The 17343-nt window shown below is 49.1% G+C and overlaps 1 protein-coding gene across 1 annotated transcript in view; it reads right to left on the minus strand.

Moving 5' to 3' along the window:
* Positions 1–17343, minus strand: part of rmc1 (regulator of MON1-CCZ1) — a 60344-nt gene that overhangs the window by 34739 nt on the left and 8262 nt on the right. The window contains exons 2-5 of the mRNA XM_070896893.1: positions 15268–15344; positions 2542–2626; positions 2383–2439; positions 1605–1691 (exon numbers count right to left, since the gene is read on the minus strand). Of these exons, the coding sequence (XP_070752994.1) occupies positions 1605–1691; positions 2383–2439; positions 2542–2626; positions 15268–15344 (306 nt within the window). The remainder of the gene's footprint in view (positions 1–1604; positions 1692–2382; positions 2440–2541; positions 2627–15267; positions 15345–17343) is intronic.

Here is a 17343-nt window from a genome sequence, read left to right on the forward strand (position 1 = left end):
TTTCAGCGTTTTGGCATTTTAATTTATGGACTAGAGTTTTTAAAATCAGAAAGCGATTTCCTTGTGATGGCGGAAGAAACCGCCTCCCATTTTGGATTTACAATGTTTCTGCGAGGACAAGCAAAGCAAAATGGGAACAATTTTTTTAAGGTGCTAAAGATTCAGAAGTGAATGTGGGACAAGCCGTCTGACAATTTAGAGACCGTGGAGGGGTGGAGAGAAGTGGGGGTGAGGTAGAGCTGGGTGTCGTCAGCGTACATGCGGAAACTAACACTGTGTTTCCAGATGATGTCGCCAAGGAGCAACATGTAGATGAGAAATAGGAGGGGCCAAGGACAGATCCTTGGGGGACACCAGAGGTAACGATGCGGGGGCGGGAAGAGAAGCCGTTGCAGGTGATTCGCTGGCTACGATGAGACAGATAACAATGGAACCAGGCGAGTGCGGTCCCACCCAGCTGGACGATGGTGGGGGAGGGCATTGGAGGAGGATGGAGAGGTCAACCGTATCAAAGGCTGCAGACAGGTCAAGAAGGGCAAGGAAGATTTGAAGGAGAAGGGGACAGTACCTGAGGAGAGAGAACCATTAACAATGTCAGCTAACATGGGAGCCAGAAAAGGAAGTTGTTTGGTCAGCAGTTTAGTAGGAATAGGGTCAAGGGAGCAGGAATTGGGTCTCATGGACAGGATGAGCATTGAGAGGTCAAGAGGGGAGATCGGAGAGAAACGAGAGAACGATGCAAGTTCAGGGTTAGGGCAGGGGGGAACCTCAGAGGAAGTTTGCCTGGTGGGCTAGGGGAAGGAAGGGACGAGGCAGAGGCAGCTGATCGGTTGGTCTCAATCTTAGAGACAAAGTCATCCCTGAGCTCCTCACACTTGTTGTTGGAAGTGAGGGTGGTGGAGACAGGGGAGAGGGGTTTAAGAAGACGGTTAGCAGTAGAGAATAGTAACCAGGGGTTATCTTTGCATTCTGGAACAGTGAGCAGTTTTGGCAGACGAGAGCGGGGACCCGATAATGCTTTGTGTGGTCCAGCCCGATCTGGCGGTGAATGGCTAAACCAGTTGTCCGCCACATCCGTTCAAGTCTGCGTTCCTTGGACTTGAGGGAGCGAAGATGAGGGCCGTACCGGGGGAATGGCCAGGGTGGGAGAGAGAGAGAGAGAGAGAGAGAGAGAGAAATAGGAACTAGAGCATCCAAGGTGGTGCTGAGGGCTTGGTCAAGCAGAAATGTCATGGTGGATGGAGGGCCAACGGTTGGACAGTTCGAATTTCACAAGTGCTTGGAGAGAGTTATACCCAGGGGCGGACGCAGAAGGAAGTAGGGTTGGGTGGGGGAAGGGGGATGTGGGTGGAGAACTCTACAAGGAAGTGGTCAGAGATGGCCTCATCTGCAACTGACACATGGGAATAACGAGGCCACGAGCGATGACAAGGTCAAGGGAATGGCCGTGATTATGGGTTGGGGAGTTCACATGGAGGGAGAGATTGAGGGAGGATAGGAGGGTCGTGAGCTCAGAGAAGAGAGATGAATTGAGATGGAGGTTATTAAAAAAAAAGTGGCAGCTTGATTGGCTTTTTGCAGTCCTCGGTATGTACAGCGCTTACCTGATAAAATTCGATGCCTTGGTCAGTAATAAATACTATTTCACTACTACTGGTCCAGCAGAACCCCAGGATGTTGGCATTTTTGGTCTACAGGGGGAGTAAAATGAAAATAAACATTTTTTACACAAGCAGAAAGATTATATTTTAGATTCAAAGTCATCATCAGAAGCAGTCCCTCGAAATGAGGATGACTTGCTTCCATGCCGAAAAGGGATAAAGGACCTAATATTCCAGATCCCGAACTCCATGTTGAAGGGTGGAAGATGCCTGTGTGTGGATTTTTTTAACGTGGGGTGACCGTTGCACACCAGCCACCACACGGGCTTGACAGAGCGAGGTCTTGGTCCAGTGGCAAGGGTTAACCAGGACGACTGGAGACCTGCTCTGCTGCACAGACCCAGTGCGCACACATATCGCACAGTGTGGGCTGGGCCCGTGCTGCCCCTGGGCCCTCGCCTCTTCTGGGCCGTGTAGAAATCAAAGTGTATAAAATTTAGAATCAGAAATTTACACCACGGAAGGAAGCCATTCGGCCCATTGCCGGCCGACAAAGAGCCATCCAGTCTAATCCCACTTTCCAGCTCTAGGTACGTAGCCCTGTAGGTTACGGCACTTCAAGTACTTTTTAAACGCGGTGAGGGTTCCTGCCTCTACCACCCTTTCAGGCAGCGAGTTCCGGACCCCCACCACACTCTGCGTGAAAAAAATTCTCATCTCCCCTCTAATCCTTCTGCCAATTACTTTAAATCTATGCCCCCTAATTAATCAAAATTATTACCTTGCATTCTTGAGAGTATTCTGTTTGGGGCAGATCAGGAATGAAGTTAATAAAATCCTGCAAAAACATTAAAGATTTTAAGCACGCGCTACAACAACTCTACTTCTGTCTAACCGCAAACCTTTAAAACCACAATCTGTAAAAAAAAACGGTCCTTACCACAGCCTTTGGTGTTCTCTGCACAGCTAAAATCTTGTTCCCAAATGAAAATTTGATGCACTTTACTTCTCCTTTGTCCTCCATTCTTTTGAGAGGAATAATAAAAATGATTTTAAGGTGAAAGGTATGGATTACACATAAAATCTCTCATTAACCAGGGCGGGGGAGTAGGCCATACGGCCCCTCGAACCATTCAATAAGATCCTCGACCTCAACTCCACTTTCCCGCCCGATCCCATGAGAACAAAATAAATAGGAGCAGGAGTAGGCCATACGGCCCCTCGAACCTGCTCCGCCATTTAATACGATCATGGTTGATCCGATCATGGATTTGGTTCCACTTCCCTGCCCGCTCCCCATAACCCCTTATCGTTTAAGAAACTGTCTATTTCTATCTTAAATTTATTCAATGACCCAGCTTCCACAGCTCTCTGAGGCAGTGAATTCCACAGATTTACAACCCTGAGAAGAAATTCCTCCTCATCTCAGTTTTAAATGGGTTGCCCCTTATTCTAATATCAGGCCCCCAAGTTCTAGTCTCCCCGATCAGTGGAAACATCCTCTCTGCATCCACCTTGCCAAGCCCCCTCATAATCTTATACGCTTCGATAAGATCACCTCTCATTCTTCTGAATTCCAACCTCCTCAACCTTTCCTCATAAGTCAACCCCCTCATCTCCTCATATTCCTTGATTCCCCAAGAGTCCAAAAATCTATCGATCTCAGCCTTAAATATACTCAAAAACTCAGCATCCACAGCCCTCTGGGATACAGAATTACAAAGATTCACCACCCTCTGAGTAACGAAATTCCTCCTCATTACAGGTCTAAAGTAGGGACATGTGCACACAGTTGCGAACATTTTCACTTGCCAATAGAGCCCAGTGTATATTCACGGCAGGGGATAAAAGCTGGTCTCCCATTGGTCTCTCTCTCGATAGCTCAGTTTATTCGGTGAGTATCTGCGCTGACAGATCAGATTGATCACGGGTGTCGCTGGGTTCCAGGTGGCACTCCTGGTTTAGGAGGGAATCGTGTTCCCACTCCTGATTGCTATTCAGGAACCCTAACCAAGATCCTACAAATCCCCTGGGAGGACAGATGCACCAACATTAGCGTCCTCGACCAGGCCAACATCCCCAGCATCGAAGCACTGACCACACTCGACCAGCTCCCACATGCAGGACACGAGACTCCCAAAGCAAGCGCTCTACTTGGAACTCCTACACAGCAAGCGAGCCCCAGGTGCGCAGAGGAAACGTTACAAGGACACCCTCAAAGCCTCCCTGATAAAGTGCAACATCCCCACCGACACCTGGGAGTCCCTGGCCAAAGACTGCCCTAAGTGGATGAAGAGCATCCGGGAGGGCGCTGAGCACCTCGAGTCTCGTCGCCGAGAGCGTGCAGAAACCAAGCGCAGGCAGCGGAAGGAGCGTGCAGCAAACCAGACTCCCCACTCTCCCTTTCCTTCAACGACTGTCTATCCCACCTGTGACAAGGACTGTGGCTCTCATATTGAACTATTCAGTCACCGAAGGACTCATTTTTAGAGTAGAAGCAAGTCTTTCGCAATTCTGAGGGACTGCCTATGATGATGATGACAGCAAGCATCTGTGGATACCAGGTGAGGTTAGGAACAGATAACATGCTGACACTAACAAAGTAATGCTCACGTATGAATAATGGTCACCAGGGCACCTGTGGAACAATTTGCCAGCAGGACAGGAGGAGGCTGTTCAGCCCCTCGAGCCCGTTCCATCATTCAATCAGATCATGGCTGATGTATCTTAACTCCATCTACCCCCTTTTGATACACAAAAATATAAGAAATAGGAGCAGGAGTCGGCCATTTGGCCCCTCGAGCCTGCTCCGCCATTTAATAAGATAGTGGCTGATGTGATCTTGGCCTCAACTCCACTTCCCTGCCCGCTCCCCATAACCCTGGACTCCCCTGTAGTTCAAGAATCCGTCTATCTCCACCTTAAATATATTCAATGACCCAGCCTCCACAGCTCTCTGGGGCAGAGAATTCCACAGATTGACGTCCCTCAGAGAAGAAATTCCTCCTTATCATAATTTTATACGGGCAACCCCTTATTCTGAAACTATGTCCCCTAGTTCTAGATTCCTCCACGAGGGGAAACATCTTCTCTGCATCTACCTTGTCGAGCCCCCTCATTATCTTATATGTTTCAGTAAGATCACCTCTCATTCTTCTAAACTCCAATGAGTAGAGGCCAACCTATCTTCATAAGACAACCCCTTCATCTCAGGAACCAACCTCGTGAACCTTCTCTGAACTGCCTCCAATGCAAGTATATCCCTCCTTAAATAAGGAGACCAAAACTGTACACAGTACTCCAGGTGTGGTCTCACCAACGAAGATCTATCCGTCTTGAAAATTTCAAGTATCCCCAGCCTGTTGGGCCAGAGAATTCCAGATTCCCACCACCATTTGTGTGAAGTAGTGCTACCCAATTCCACCCCTGAATAGCCCAGCTTAAATTTTAAGATTGTGCCCTGTGTTCTGCAATCCGTCCACCAGAGGAAATAGATTCTCTCTGTATCTACCCCAACGTATCCCTTTACCATTTTAAACACCGTAATTAGATCACCCCTCAACCTTCTAAACTCAAGGGAATACAGGCCGAGTCACGGTGCATCTCTTAATCCCCTGAACTTGCTGATTTGCACATTACTAACGGCCAGCATCGATAGCACAGTTAATGCTTCCAGCAAGATTTGGCCCATTTAATAAACAACTTCGAAAAACCACAATGGAGACCATGGGATCAAAATACTGATGCCAGAAATACTTTAACGGAATCACGAGTCAGTTCCCTTCCTTGCACCACTTCCACTTTCAGTGTCTGCAAGGCACTGGCAACCCAAAGAGAGGCAGGCACTTGCATTTTTGCAGATAACTTCTGAACATTTAATAAATAGGACCGAATCCACCACAGGGCAAGACTGTAGAGGGAGGGGAGTTTTTTGTGCTTCTTCGTTGCTTCACGTTTTCTGGGATTCACTAATCAACAATGTTTTATAAGCAATCACAAGTTCTGTTGTCAGGCAGTGCTGAAGTTGTGCGTTTGACTGCAGAGCGGACTATTGTTGGAAGTGTGACACCATGTGGCCTGTATTGGTTCTGCAGCACCTTCAGCAAAGTATTTACAGCACAGAAACAGGTCATTGGCCCAACAGGTCCATGCCCCAACAGGTCCATGCCAGCGTATATGCTCCACACGAGCCCTCTCCCAGCCCGCCAGCATATCCTTCTACTCCTTTCTCCCTCGTGTACTTATCTAGCCTCCCCTTAAATGCATCGCTGCTATTCAGCCCCACCACTCCCTGTGGCAGCGAGTTCCACAAACATCCTCTCTGCATCCACCTTGTCAAGTCCCCTCATAATGGCAACTAAGTTTCTCCTGAATTCCCGATTGGATTTATTAGTGACTATATTATATTGATGGCCCCTAGCTTTGGTCTCCCCCACAAGTGGAAACATCTTCTCTATGTCTACCACTTTTCAAATGGATTCGTAATCACAGACTCCCTGCCCTCCACCCCGGCCGCAAATATCTAAATTATACTATATAATACTCAATATCAAAGCGCTGCATGTAAAGAGTGTTTTAATAATGCTTTTAAGAAAACAGATATTTAATTACAGCTACAGGTGCAGCGTCCAAAATCCGGACTTCCGGAACGATTGGTGGCAGGGTCATCTGGAATCCGTAAAATGTTCTGGAATCCGGACCCACTGACCTCGAGGTCCCGCCGCTGCCCAACCTCGGGCCTCGCCTCACTGCCCTTACCTCGGGGCCTCCTCGTCGGCCCGTCCAAACAGCTCCACCGTGGAGGGGGGGCCCCGCTTGACCAGCTCCTCATCGGCAGGGCCCGCCCAAACACCTCCACCGTGGAGGGGGGCCCCGCCCGACCAGCTCCTCCTCATCGGCAGGGCCCGCCCAAACAGCTCCACCGTGGAGGGGGGGGCCCCGCTTGACCAGCTCCTCCTCGTCAGCAGGGCCCGCCCAAACAGCTCCACCGTGGAGGGGGGCCCCGCCCGACCAGCTCCTCCTCGTCGGCAGGGCCCGCCCAAACAGCTCCACCGTGGAGGGGGGCCCCGCCCGACCAGCTCCTCATCGGCAGGGCCCGCCCAAACAGCTCCACCGTAGAGGGGGGGCCCCGCCCGACCAGCTCCTCCTCGTCGCCATGGAGGGATTTGTAAACAAGGATGAGTAAGCCAGCATTCAAACCACCAAAATCATAAACAGACCATAATTGAAACAGGCCCTTTTATAACTAAATTAATTCATTACCTCCGAATATCTTCATATTGTCATCATTTATACACCAGAAGGTACTCTTTAAAAATTATCCATGAAATCAAAGGTGGCGGAATTTTGAAAATGATTGATTCTTCACTCATTTTGAATTAGCGAGAGGGGGATGTGCGTGAGCAGCAGTGCAATCGAGATAGGGAACTGAAAACACACGTGGGCAGGTCGAAAACAGGCCAATTTATCGTCAAATTAACTCAAGATCTCCCTCAGACGATAACCGGCTCTTTCGCACACACAAAGCAAGCGCTCTATTTGGAACTCCTTCACGGCAAACGAGCCAAAGGCGGGCAGAGGAAACGTTATAAGGATACCCTCAAAGCCTCCCTGATAAAGTGCAACAGCCCCACCGACACCTGGGAGTCCCTGGCCAAAGACCTCCCTAAATGGAGGAAGTGCATCCGGGAGGGCGCTGAGCACCTCAAGTCTTGTCGCCGAGAGCATGCAGAAACCAAGCGCAGGCAGCGGAAGGAGCGTGCGGCAAATCAGACTCCCCACCCACCACTGTCTGTCCCACCTGTGACAGGGACTGTGGTTTCTGTATTGAACTGTTCAGCCACCTAAGGACTCATTTTAAGAGTGGAAGCAAGTCTTCCTCGATTCTGAGGGACTGCCTGTGACGACGACATACTTTGGGTTATTTGATACATTCTTGGGACGTTCTTGGTGCTCCCAGCACAGGGTTCCTTCGCCAATAGCCCGGCCTGAATATCAGGCAGCACCCTGCCCTGACCGATGGTTACCCCGGCCCAGCAGCGCATTGAGCTCCGCGTCGCTGCGGGTGGCCAGCTGCAGGTGTCTGGGGACAAGGTGGGGTCTTGTTGTTGTGGCGGACAACCCAGGAACGTCTCCGCAGACCCCAGTTTGAGAACCGCTGCTCTAGAAATCCAGCAACTATGTATAGAGATGAAATTATCAACTGTGCATCATGTTGATTCTGGAGATGAGGGGGTTGACTTATGAAGAAAGGTTGAGTAGGTTGGGTCTCTACTCATTGGAATTCAGCAGAATGAGGGGTGATCTTATCGAAACGTATAAGATTATGAGGGGGCTTGACAAGGTGGATGCAGAGAGGATGTTTCCACTGATGGGGGAGACTAGAACTAGGGGGCATGATCTTAGAATAAGGGGCCGCCCATTTAAAACTGAGATAAGGAGGAATTTCTTCTCTCAGAGGGTTGTAAATCTGTGGAATTCGCTGCCTCAGAGAGCTGTAGAAGCCGGGACGTTGAATAAATTTAAGACAGAAATAGCCAGTTTCTTAACCGATAAAGGGATAAGGGGATAAGGGGAGCAGGCAGGGAAGTGGACCTGAGTCCATGATCGGATCAGCCATGATCGTATTAAATGGCGGAGCAGGCTCGAGGGGCCGTATGGCCTACTCCTGCTCCAATTTCTTATGTTCTTATGTTGTCTTACAACCCGAGGAATTATTGGCGATTCTGGCAGATAAAAGGTTATATGGAGTTTTGTAACCACCTTTTCGGTAGAAGTACAGACTGACTTAAAGTGAGCACATTAACCGCAGTGTTAAAATAACAGACAAAGGAACATCATACAAGCATAGTAAGCATTCATCTGCTCATATCAAATATTTCGCTACAGCAATTCAAGAAAAATGATAAAATGTATCACAGAATGAACATCTTGATTGATTCCTGCCAAGGGAATCAAACTGCCCTTATTGTGATACTGAAAAGACTTGCATTTATATAGCACCTTTCACAATCACCGGACGTCCCAAAGCGCTTTACAGCCAATGAAGTACTTGTGGAGTGCAGTCACTGTTGTAATGTGGGGAACACCCAGCGCACAGCAAGCTCCCACATACAGCAATGTGATAATGACCAAATAATCTGTTTTAGTGATGTTGATTGAGGGATAAATACTGACCAGGACACCGGGGAGAACTCACCTGCTCTTCTTCAAAATAGTGCCATGAGATCTTTTACATCCACCTGAGAGCAGATGGGGCCTTGGTTTAACAGACGGCAACTCCGACAATGCAGCCCCTCCGACAGTGCGGCACTCCCTCAGTACTGTCCCTCCGACAGTGTGGCGCTCCCTCAGTACTGCCCCCTCCGACAGTGCGGCACTCCCTCAGTACTGTCCCTCCGACAGCGCAGCACTCCCTCAGTACTGCCCCTCCGACAGTGCAGCACTCCCTCAGTACTGCCCCCTCCGACAGTGCGGCACTCCCTCAGTACTGTCCCTCCGACAGCGCAGCACTCCCTCAGTACTGCCCCCTCCGACAGCGCAGCACTTCCTCAGTAGTGCCCCTCCGACAGCGCAGCACTCCCTCAGTAGTGCACTGGGAGTGTCAGCCTAGATTTATGTTCTCAAGTCTCTGGAGTGGGACTTGAACCCATGACCTTCTGACTCAGAGGCAAGAGTGCGACTCAATCTCACATCACTTTCATACCATTAGCTTCAAAGATACTTCAATTGAACAGATAATTGTAAAGTAAGTACATTTTGTGTCAAATATTGGAGGACTGAAGCCATTGCCACAAACTCCATTCCCTAGCCACCGAGTCCATCCTCCTCCCTGGCCACTGTCTTTGGAGACTGAACCAGACTCTTCATCATCATCATCAGCATAACAGGCAGTCCCTCGAGTCGAGGATGACTTGCTTCCACGTCAAAAAGTTCACAGGTGTTTCAATGAAGGACCTAAAATTCCAGGTCAAATTAAATCTTGAAGGGTGGAAGATGCCTGTGGGTGGATTTTTTTAACGTGGGGTGACCGTTACACACCAGCCACCACACGGGCTTGACAGAGCTAGGTCTTGGTCCAGTGGCAAGGGTTAACCAGGGCGACTGGAGACCAGCTCTGCTGCACGGACCCAGTGCGCACACATATCGCACAGTGTGGGCTGGGCCCGTGCTGTCCCTGGGCCCTCGCCTCTCCTGGGCCCCGACCTCGGACCTCTCCTGGGCCCCGATCACGTCCCTCTACAATCTCTCGCCGCTCCTTCGCCCCGACCTCGCCGCTCCTGCTGTACCTGCCCACGCTCCAATCAGTGACCTGGACCTTGCTGATGTCCCACTTCGCTGCTGTTGCTGTCCTGCTCCAGCACGTGCTGCTCCCTGGAGTGGTACACTGCCACACTGTTCCTTCCGCTCCCCGGCCTGCTACGATGGTGCTCGCAGGCCTGGGGCCGTTCAGCCTGCTGGGCTAGGCCGCCACGCTGCTCCTTCTGCTCCCCGGCCTGCTCCGACTATTCACAACCTCGGCGTCCTACAAGACAGAGCACAGCTTCCGACCGCCATGTCTATTCCATCACCAAGACCACCCAATACCACCTCCGTAACATCACCCATCTCTGCCTCTGCTCACCTGCTGCGGAAACCCTCATCCATGCCTTTGTTACCTCCAAACTCGACTATTCCAACGCTCTCCTGACAGGCCTCCCACCCTTCATAACCTGGAGCTCATCCAAATCTCGACTGCCTGTATCCTAACTTGCACCAAGTCTGGTTCACCCATCCTTCCGCCCACCTCTATCACCGTGCTCGCTGACCTACATTGGCTCCCAGTCCAGCAATGCCTCAAATTTAAAATCTCATCCTCGAGTTCAAATCATCCTTGGCCTCATCCCCCCCTCTCTCTAACCTCCTCCAGCCCTACCACAATTCGAGATCACTGCGTTCCTCTAATTCTGGCCTCTTGTCCGGCCCCAATTTCTTTCGCCCCACCATCGGCGGCCGTGCCTTCAACTGCCGATGCCCCAAACTTTGGAATTCCCTTTCTAAACCTCTCCGTCTCGCTTTCCGCCTTTAAGACATAGAAACATAGAAAATAGGTGCAGGAGTAGGCCATTCGGCCCTTCGGGCCTGCACCACCATTCAATAAGATCATGGCTGATCATACAACTTCAGTACCCCATTCCTGCTTTCTCTCCATACCCCTTGATCCCTTTAGCCGTAAGGGCCATATCTAACTCCCTTTTGAATATATCTAACAAACTGGCCTCAACAACTTTCTGTAGTAGAGAATTCCACAGGTTCACAATTCTCTGAGTGAAGAAGTTTCTCCTCATCTCGGTCCTAAATGGCTTACCCCTTATCCTGAGACTGTGACCCCTAGTTCTGGACTTCCTCAACATCGGGAACATTCTTCCTGCATCTAACCTGTCCAATCGCGTCAGAATTTCATATGTTTCTATGAGATCACCTCTCATTCTTCTAAATTCCAGTGAATACAGGCCCAGTTGACCCAGTCTTTCTTCATACGTCAGTCCTGTCATCCCAGGAATCAGTCTGATGAACCTTCGCTGCACTCCCTCAATAGCAAGAATGTCCTCCCTCAGATTAGGAGACCAAAACTGTACACAATATTCAAGGTGTGGCCTCACTAAGGCCCTGTACAACTGCAGTAAGACCTCCCTGCTCCTATACTCAAATCCTCTCGCTATGAAGGCCAACATGCAATTTGCCTTCTTCCCCACCTGCTGTACCTGCATGCCAACCTTCAATGACTGATGTACCATGACACCCAGGTCTCGTTGCACCTCCCCTTTTCCTAATCTGTCACCATTCAGATAATATTCTGACTTCCTATTTTTGCCCCCAAAGTGGATAACCTCACATTTATCCACATTATACTGCATCTACCATGCATTTGCCCACTCACCCTGCAGCCTCTTAGCATCCTCCTCACAGCTCACACTGCCAACCAGCTTAGGGTCATCTGCAAACTTGGAGCTATTACATTCAATTCCTTAGTCTAAATCATTAATGTATATTGTAAATAGCTGGGGTCCCAGCACTGAACCTTGGGGTACCCCACTAGTCACTGCCTGCCATTCTGAAAAGGACCCGTTTATTCCTACTTTTTGCTTCCTGTCTGCCAACCAGTTCTCTATCCACATCAATACATTACCCCTAATACCATGTGCTTTAATTTTGCACACTAATCTCTTGTGTGGGACCTTGTCAAAAGCTTTTGTCCAAATACACCACATCCACTGGTTCTCCCTTATCCACTCTATTAGTTACATCCTCAAAAATTTCTAGAAGATTTGTCAAGCATGATTTCCCTTTCATAAATCCATGCTGACTTGGACCGATCCCGTCACTGCTTTCCAAATGCGCTGCTATTACATCTTTAATAATTGATTCCAACATTTTCCCCACTACTGATGTCAGTCTAACCGGTCTATAATTCCCGGTTTTCTCTCTCCCTCCTTTTTTTTTTAAAAAGTAAGGTTACATTAGCTACCCTCCAATCCATAGGAACTGATCCAGAGTCTATAGAATGTTGGAAAATGATCACCAATGCATCTGCTATTTCTAGGACCACTCACTTAAGTACTTGGGATGCAGATTATCAGACCCTGGAGATTTATCGGCTTTTAATCCCATCAATTTCCCTAACACAATTTCCTGACTAATAAGGATTTCCTTTAGTTCTTCCTTCTCGCTAGACCTCGGTCCTCTAGTATTTCCGGAAGGTTATTTGTGTCTTCCTTAGTGAAGACAGACCAAAGTACTTGTTCAATTGGTCTGCCATTTCTTTGTTTCCCATTATAAATTCACCTGATTCTGACTGCAAGGGACCTACATTTGTCTTCACTAATCTTTTTCTCTTCACATATCTATAGAAGCTTTTGCAGTCAGTTTTTATGTTCCCTGCAAGCTTACTCTCGTACTCTATTTTCCCCCTCCTAATTAAACCCTTTGTCCTCCTCTGCTGAATTCTAAATTTCTCCCAGTCCTCAGGTTTGCTGCTTTTTCTGGCCAATTTATATGCCTCTTCCTTGGATTTAACACTATCCTTAATTTCCCTTGTTAGCCACGGTTGAGCCACCTTCCCCATTTTATTTTTACGCCAGACAGGGATGTATAATTGTTGAAGTTCATCCATGTGATCTTTAAATGTCTGCCATTGCCTATCAACCGTCAACCCTTTAAGTATCATTCGCCAGTCTATCCTAGCCAATTCATGTCTCATACCATCGAAGTTACCTTTAAGTTCAGGACTCTAGTCTCTGAATTAACTGCGTCACTCTCCATCTTAATGAAGAATTCTACCATATTATGGTCACTCTTCCCCAAGGGGTCTATAGCAGGAATGGGGTACTGAAGTTGCATGTTCAGCCATGAACTCATTGAATGGCGGTGCAGACTAGAAGGGCCGAATGGCCTACTCCTGCACCTATTTTCTATGTTTCTATGTTTCTAAGGGGTCTCGCACAACAAGATTGCTGATTAATCCTCTCTCATTACACAACTCCCAGTCTAGGATGGCCAGCTCTCTAGTTGGTTCCTCGACATATTGGTCTAGAAAACCATCCCTAATACACTCCAGAAAATCCTCCTCCACCGTATTGCTACCAGTTTGGTTTGCCCAATCTATATGTAGATTATAGTCACCCATGATAACTGCTGTACCCTTATTGCACGCATCCCTAATTTCCTGTTTGATGCCATCCCTAACCTTACTACTACTGTTTGATGGTCTGTTCACAACTCCCACTAGCGTTTTCTGCCCTTTGGTGTTCCGCAGCTCTACCCATACAGATTCCACATCATCCAAGCTCATGTCCTGCCTTACTCTTGCGTTAATCTCCTCTTTAACCAGCAACGCTACCCCACCTCCTTTTCTTTTCTGTCTATCCTTCTTGAATATTGAATACTCCTGGATGTTGAATTCCCAGCCTTGGTCACCTGGAGCCATGTCTCTGTAATCCCAATTACATCATATCCGTTAACAGCTGCCTGCACTCCTTAAACCTACCTCTTTGACCAAGCTCCTGTCCTAATATCTTCTGATGTGGCTCGGTGTCAAATTTTGTTTGCTTTGGGATGTTTTACTATGTTAAAGGCACTATAGAAATGCAAGATGTTGTTAGAAAATTCTTGTAATTTGCAAGCAGAATAATGTTCTGTATTTTTTAGCAGATTAACTGTGTTAAAAAACACAGTGTGTGCTCTGGGGTAACTATTGGTATAATAGTGCTGGGGCGCAGTGTTTAAAGGGGCACTGTCTTTATAATATACATCAGTGTGAGCTGCGCTGTGTTATGTGCAGTATTTCTTCATAGTTTAAGGAGATACATTTTAATATTGTCTAGGTCATCACATCTATGGCAAATTAATAAATGGAATTAGGAAACACTTTATCAAATACCGCTTCTCTTTATTATTAATAGCTTGAGTCACAAAGTGGAAATGAAGGTACTAACCCGTTACCATCATGTTAGGAACTATCACAGCCCTGCGACAATGTATCACCACAATCAGGAACCGGTGAGTTTCTTTGGTCCTATCTATGGATGTGTGGGTGCTGGGGGGGGGCAGGGGAAGAGGCCAAAATTGGAGGAACATAAGAATTAGGAGCAGGAGTAGGCCATTCGGCCCCTCGAGCCTGCTCCGCCATTCAAGAAGATCATGGCTGATCATCGACCTCAACTCCACTTTCCTGCCCGATCTCCACGTCCATTGATTCCCCTAGAGTCCAAACAGCTATTGATCTCAACCTTGAATATACTCAACAACTGAGCCTCCACAGCCCTCTGGGGTAGAGAATTTCAAAGATTCGCCACCCTCTGAGTGAAGAAATTCCTCCTCATCTCAGTCCTAAATGGTCAACCCCTTATCCTGAGACAGTGTCTGGACTCTCCAGCCAGGGGAAACAGCCTCTCAGCATCTACCCTGTCAATCCTCTTCAGAATCTTGTATGTTTCAATGAGATCGCTCCTCATTCTTCTAAACTCCAGAGTATCGGCCCAATCTGCTCAATCTCTCCTCATTGCCCTCTCGTCCCAGGAATCAAACAATAGCGTGCTCTTAGAGAGCCAGCATGGGCTCGACGGGCCGAATGGCCTCCTTCTGTGCTGTAACCATCCTATGATTCTAATCGAGTGAACCTTTGTTGCGCTGCCTCTAAGTCAAGGCTATCCCCCCTCAGATAAGGAGACCAAAACTGTGCACAGTACTCCAGGTGTGGCCTCACCAAGACCCTTTATAGTTGTAGCAAGACTTCCTTACTCTTATACTCCAACCCCCTTGCAATAAAGGCCAGCATACCATTTGCCTTTCTAATTGCTTGCCGTACCTGCATGCCAAAACACTGTTTCCTGTACGAGGACACCCAAATCTCTCTGAACACCAACATTAAATAGTTTCTCACCATTTAAAAAATATTCTGTTTTCCTATTCTTCCCAGCAAAGTGAATAACCTCACGTCAACATTATTTTGCAAAGTCAGACATTATTCTCTAAGATTAGTTTGTAATAATGACACATCAAGTCTTTGAGACCGGTTGGTTAAGGTGAGCGGAGAACGTGTTTATAAAATGTCCTTCCAATTTCTACTTGGTGTCTCCAGCACGGGTGATCTGAAACACCTGCAGTCTGGTTTGGCACCATGCTTTACCTGAAGGAGATGCAGCTCTTGTCATCAGGCCCTTTAACCACCACACCAGTGGCTCCCCCCGAGCGAACAGCAAACACCTGGCAACAGCAAAAGGAAAATGTACTTTTTAAAATCAGGATCTGCCCTCGAATCCAACAGGTCACAAACCTCTGTCATCCAACTTACAGACTTAGGGCTGGAAACATACAATTTCTATCTGTTGGTTTTCTACAAACGTGATAGAGGCTAACTTTGGCAAACATAAACTGTGACCCGAGAGATTAAAATATACTTACGTTGCACTAAGAAAGATAAAGACTTGCAGCATTTCTACAGCGCCTTTCACAACATCAGGACGTCTCAAATCGCTTCACAATCAATTAGGTACTTTTGAAGTGTTGATTATAATGTAGGAAACACAGCAGCCAATTTACGTAAAGCAAGCTCCCGCAAACAGCAATGTGATAAGACCAGATAATCTGTTTGAGTGATGTTGGTTCAGGGATAAATATTGGCCCCAGGCCAAGGGGGAGAACTCCCCTGCTCTTCTTCAAAATAGTGCCTTGGGATCTTTTACATCACCCGAGAGGTTAGATAGGGCCTCGGTTTAACATCTCATCTGAAAGACGACACCTCCGACAGCGCAGCGCTGCCTCAGCACTGCCCCTCCGACAGCGCGGGGCTCCCTCAGCACTGCCCCTCCGACAGCGCGGGGCTCCCTCAGCACTGCCCCTCCGACAGCGCGGGGCTCCCTCAGCACTGCCCCTCCGACAGCGCGGGGCTCCCTCAGCACTGCCCCTCCGACAGCGCGGGGCTCCCTCAGCACTGCCCCTCCGACAGCGCGGGGCTCCCTCAGCACTGCCCCTCCGACAGCGCGGGGCTCCCTCAGCACTGCCCCTCCGACAGCGCGGGGCTCCCTCAGCACTGCCCCTCCGACAGCGCGGGGCTCCCTCAGCACTGCCCCTCCGACAGCGCGGGGCTCCCTCAGCACTGCCCCTCCGACAGCGCGGGGCTCCCTCAGCACTGCCCCTCCGACAGCGCGGGTCTCCCTCAGCACTGCCCCTCCGACAGCGCGGGGCTCCCTCAGCACTGCCCCTCCGACAGCGCGGGGCTCCCTCAGCACTGCCCCTCCGACAGCGCGGGGCTCCCTCAGCACTGCCCCTCCGACAGCGCGGGGCTCCCTCAGCACTGCCCCTCCGACAGCGCGGGGCTCCCTCAGCACTGCCCCTCCGACAGCGCGGGGCTCCCTCAGCACTGCCCCTCCGACAGCGCGGGGCTCCCTCGGCACTGCCCCTCCGACAGCGCGGGGCTCCCTCGGCACTGCCCCTCCGACAGCGCGGGGCTCCCTCGGCACTGCCCCTCCGACAGCGCGGGGCTCCCTCAGCACTGCCTGCATTATGTGCTGGAGTGAGACTTAAACCCACGACCTTCTAACAGAGTTGAGTGCGCTACCCACTGAGGCAATGTAGACACTAAATTGAACCCAACTGAAGCTGTGATACTGTAATTATAAAATCAAGTTATGTTTGCGCTCGTGATAATAGTGTTGACAATTGTATTAACCCTGATTGCAGAGTAGTCGTCAGCAGTACATTAAATTGTGCCCTGCCCAGTAATTGATATTTCCAGACTGATGGGACAGGAATCTCTTGGCTCACTTAACTGCAATAGTTGTGTATGAAATGAGTGGACAAGCTCAGCCAAGTCCTCGTGGTCACAAATCAACAGCACAACACTGCACCCTCATTGGCTGCTCTGTGCCAATCGCACTCGAGAGGCGACAGGACCGCGGATACGAGAATGTAAAAAGGTCGCACGTACAGTAGTGCAAGATTGATCAACCTTTTGCAGGGCAGATCCTGGCGATGCAAGCGAATGGAACGTGCCGATTGATGATGCCTTTACACGAACACTAATGTGGATACATCGCAGAAATCCCCGTGATACAGTTCGACTGTAAATGCACCCTATATTGCTCTTTCTGTCTTCACCGCAGTCTCTCTTTCTTTTTAACAACTTGTATTTACACAACGCCTTTAACAAACAGATTAGGAAGGGTGGAAGATAGTTAGGCTTTAAGGAGCATCTTAAAAGGAG

This window comes from Pristiophorus japonicus, chromosome 1 (genome assembly GCF_044704955.1).
Source record: "Pristiophorus japonicus isolate sPriJap1 chromosome 1, sPriJap1.hap1, whole genome shotgun sequence".
Taxonomy (NCBI): Eukaryota; Metazoa; Chordata; class Chondrichthyes; family Pristiophoridae; genus Pristiophorus; species Pristiophorus japonicus.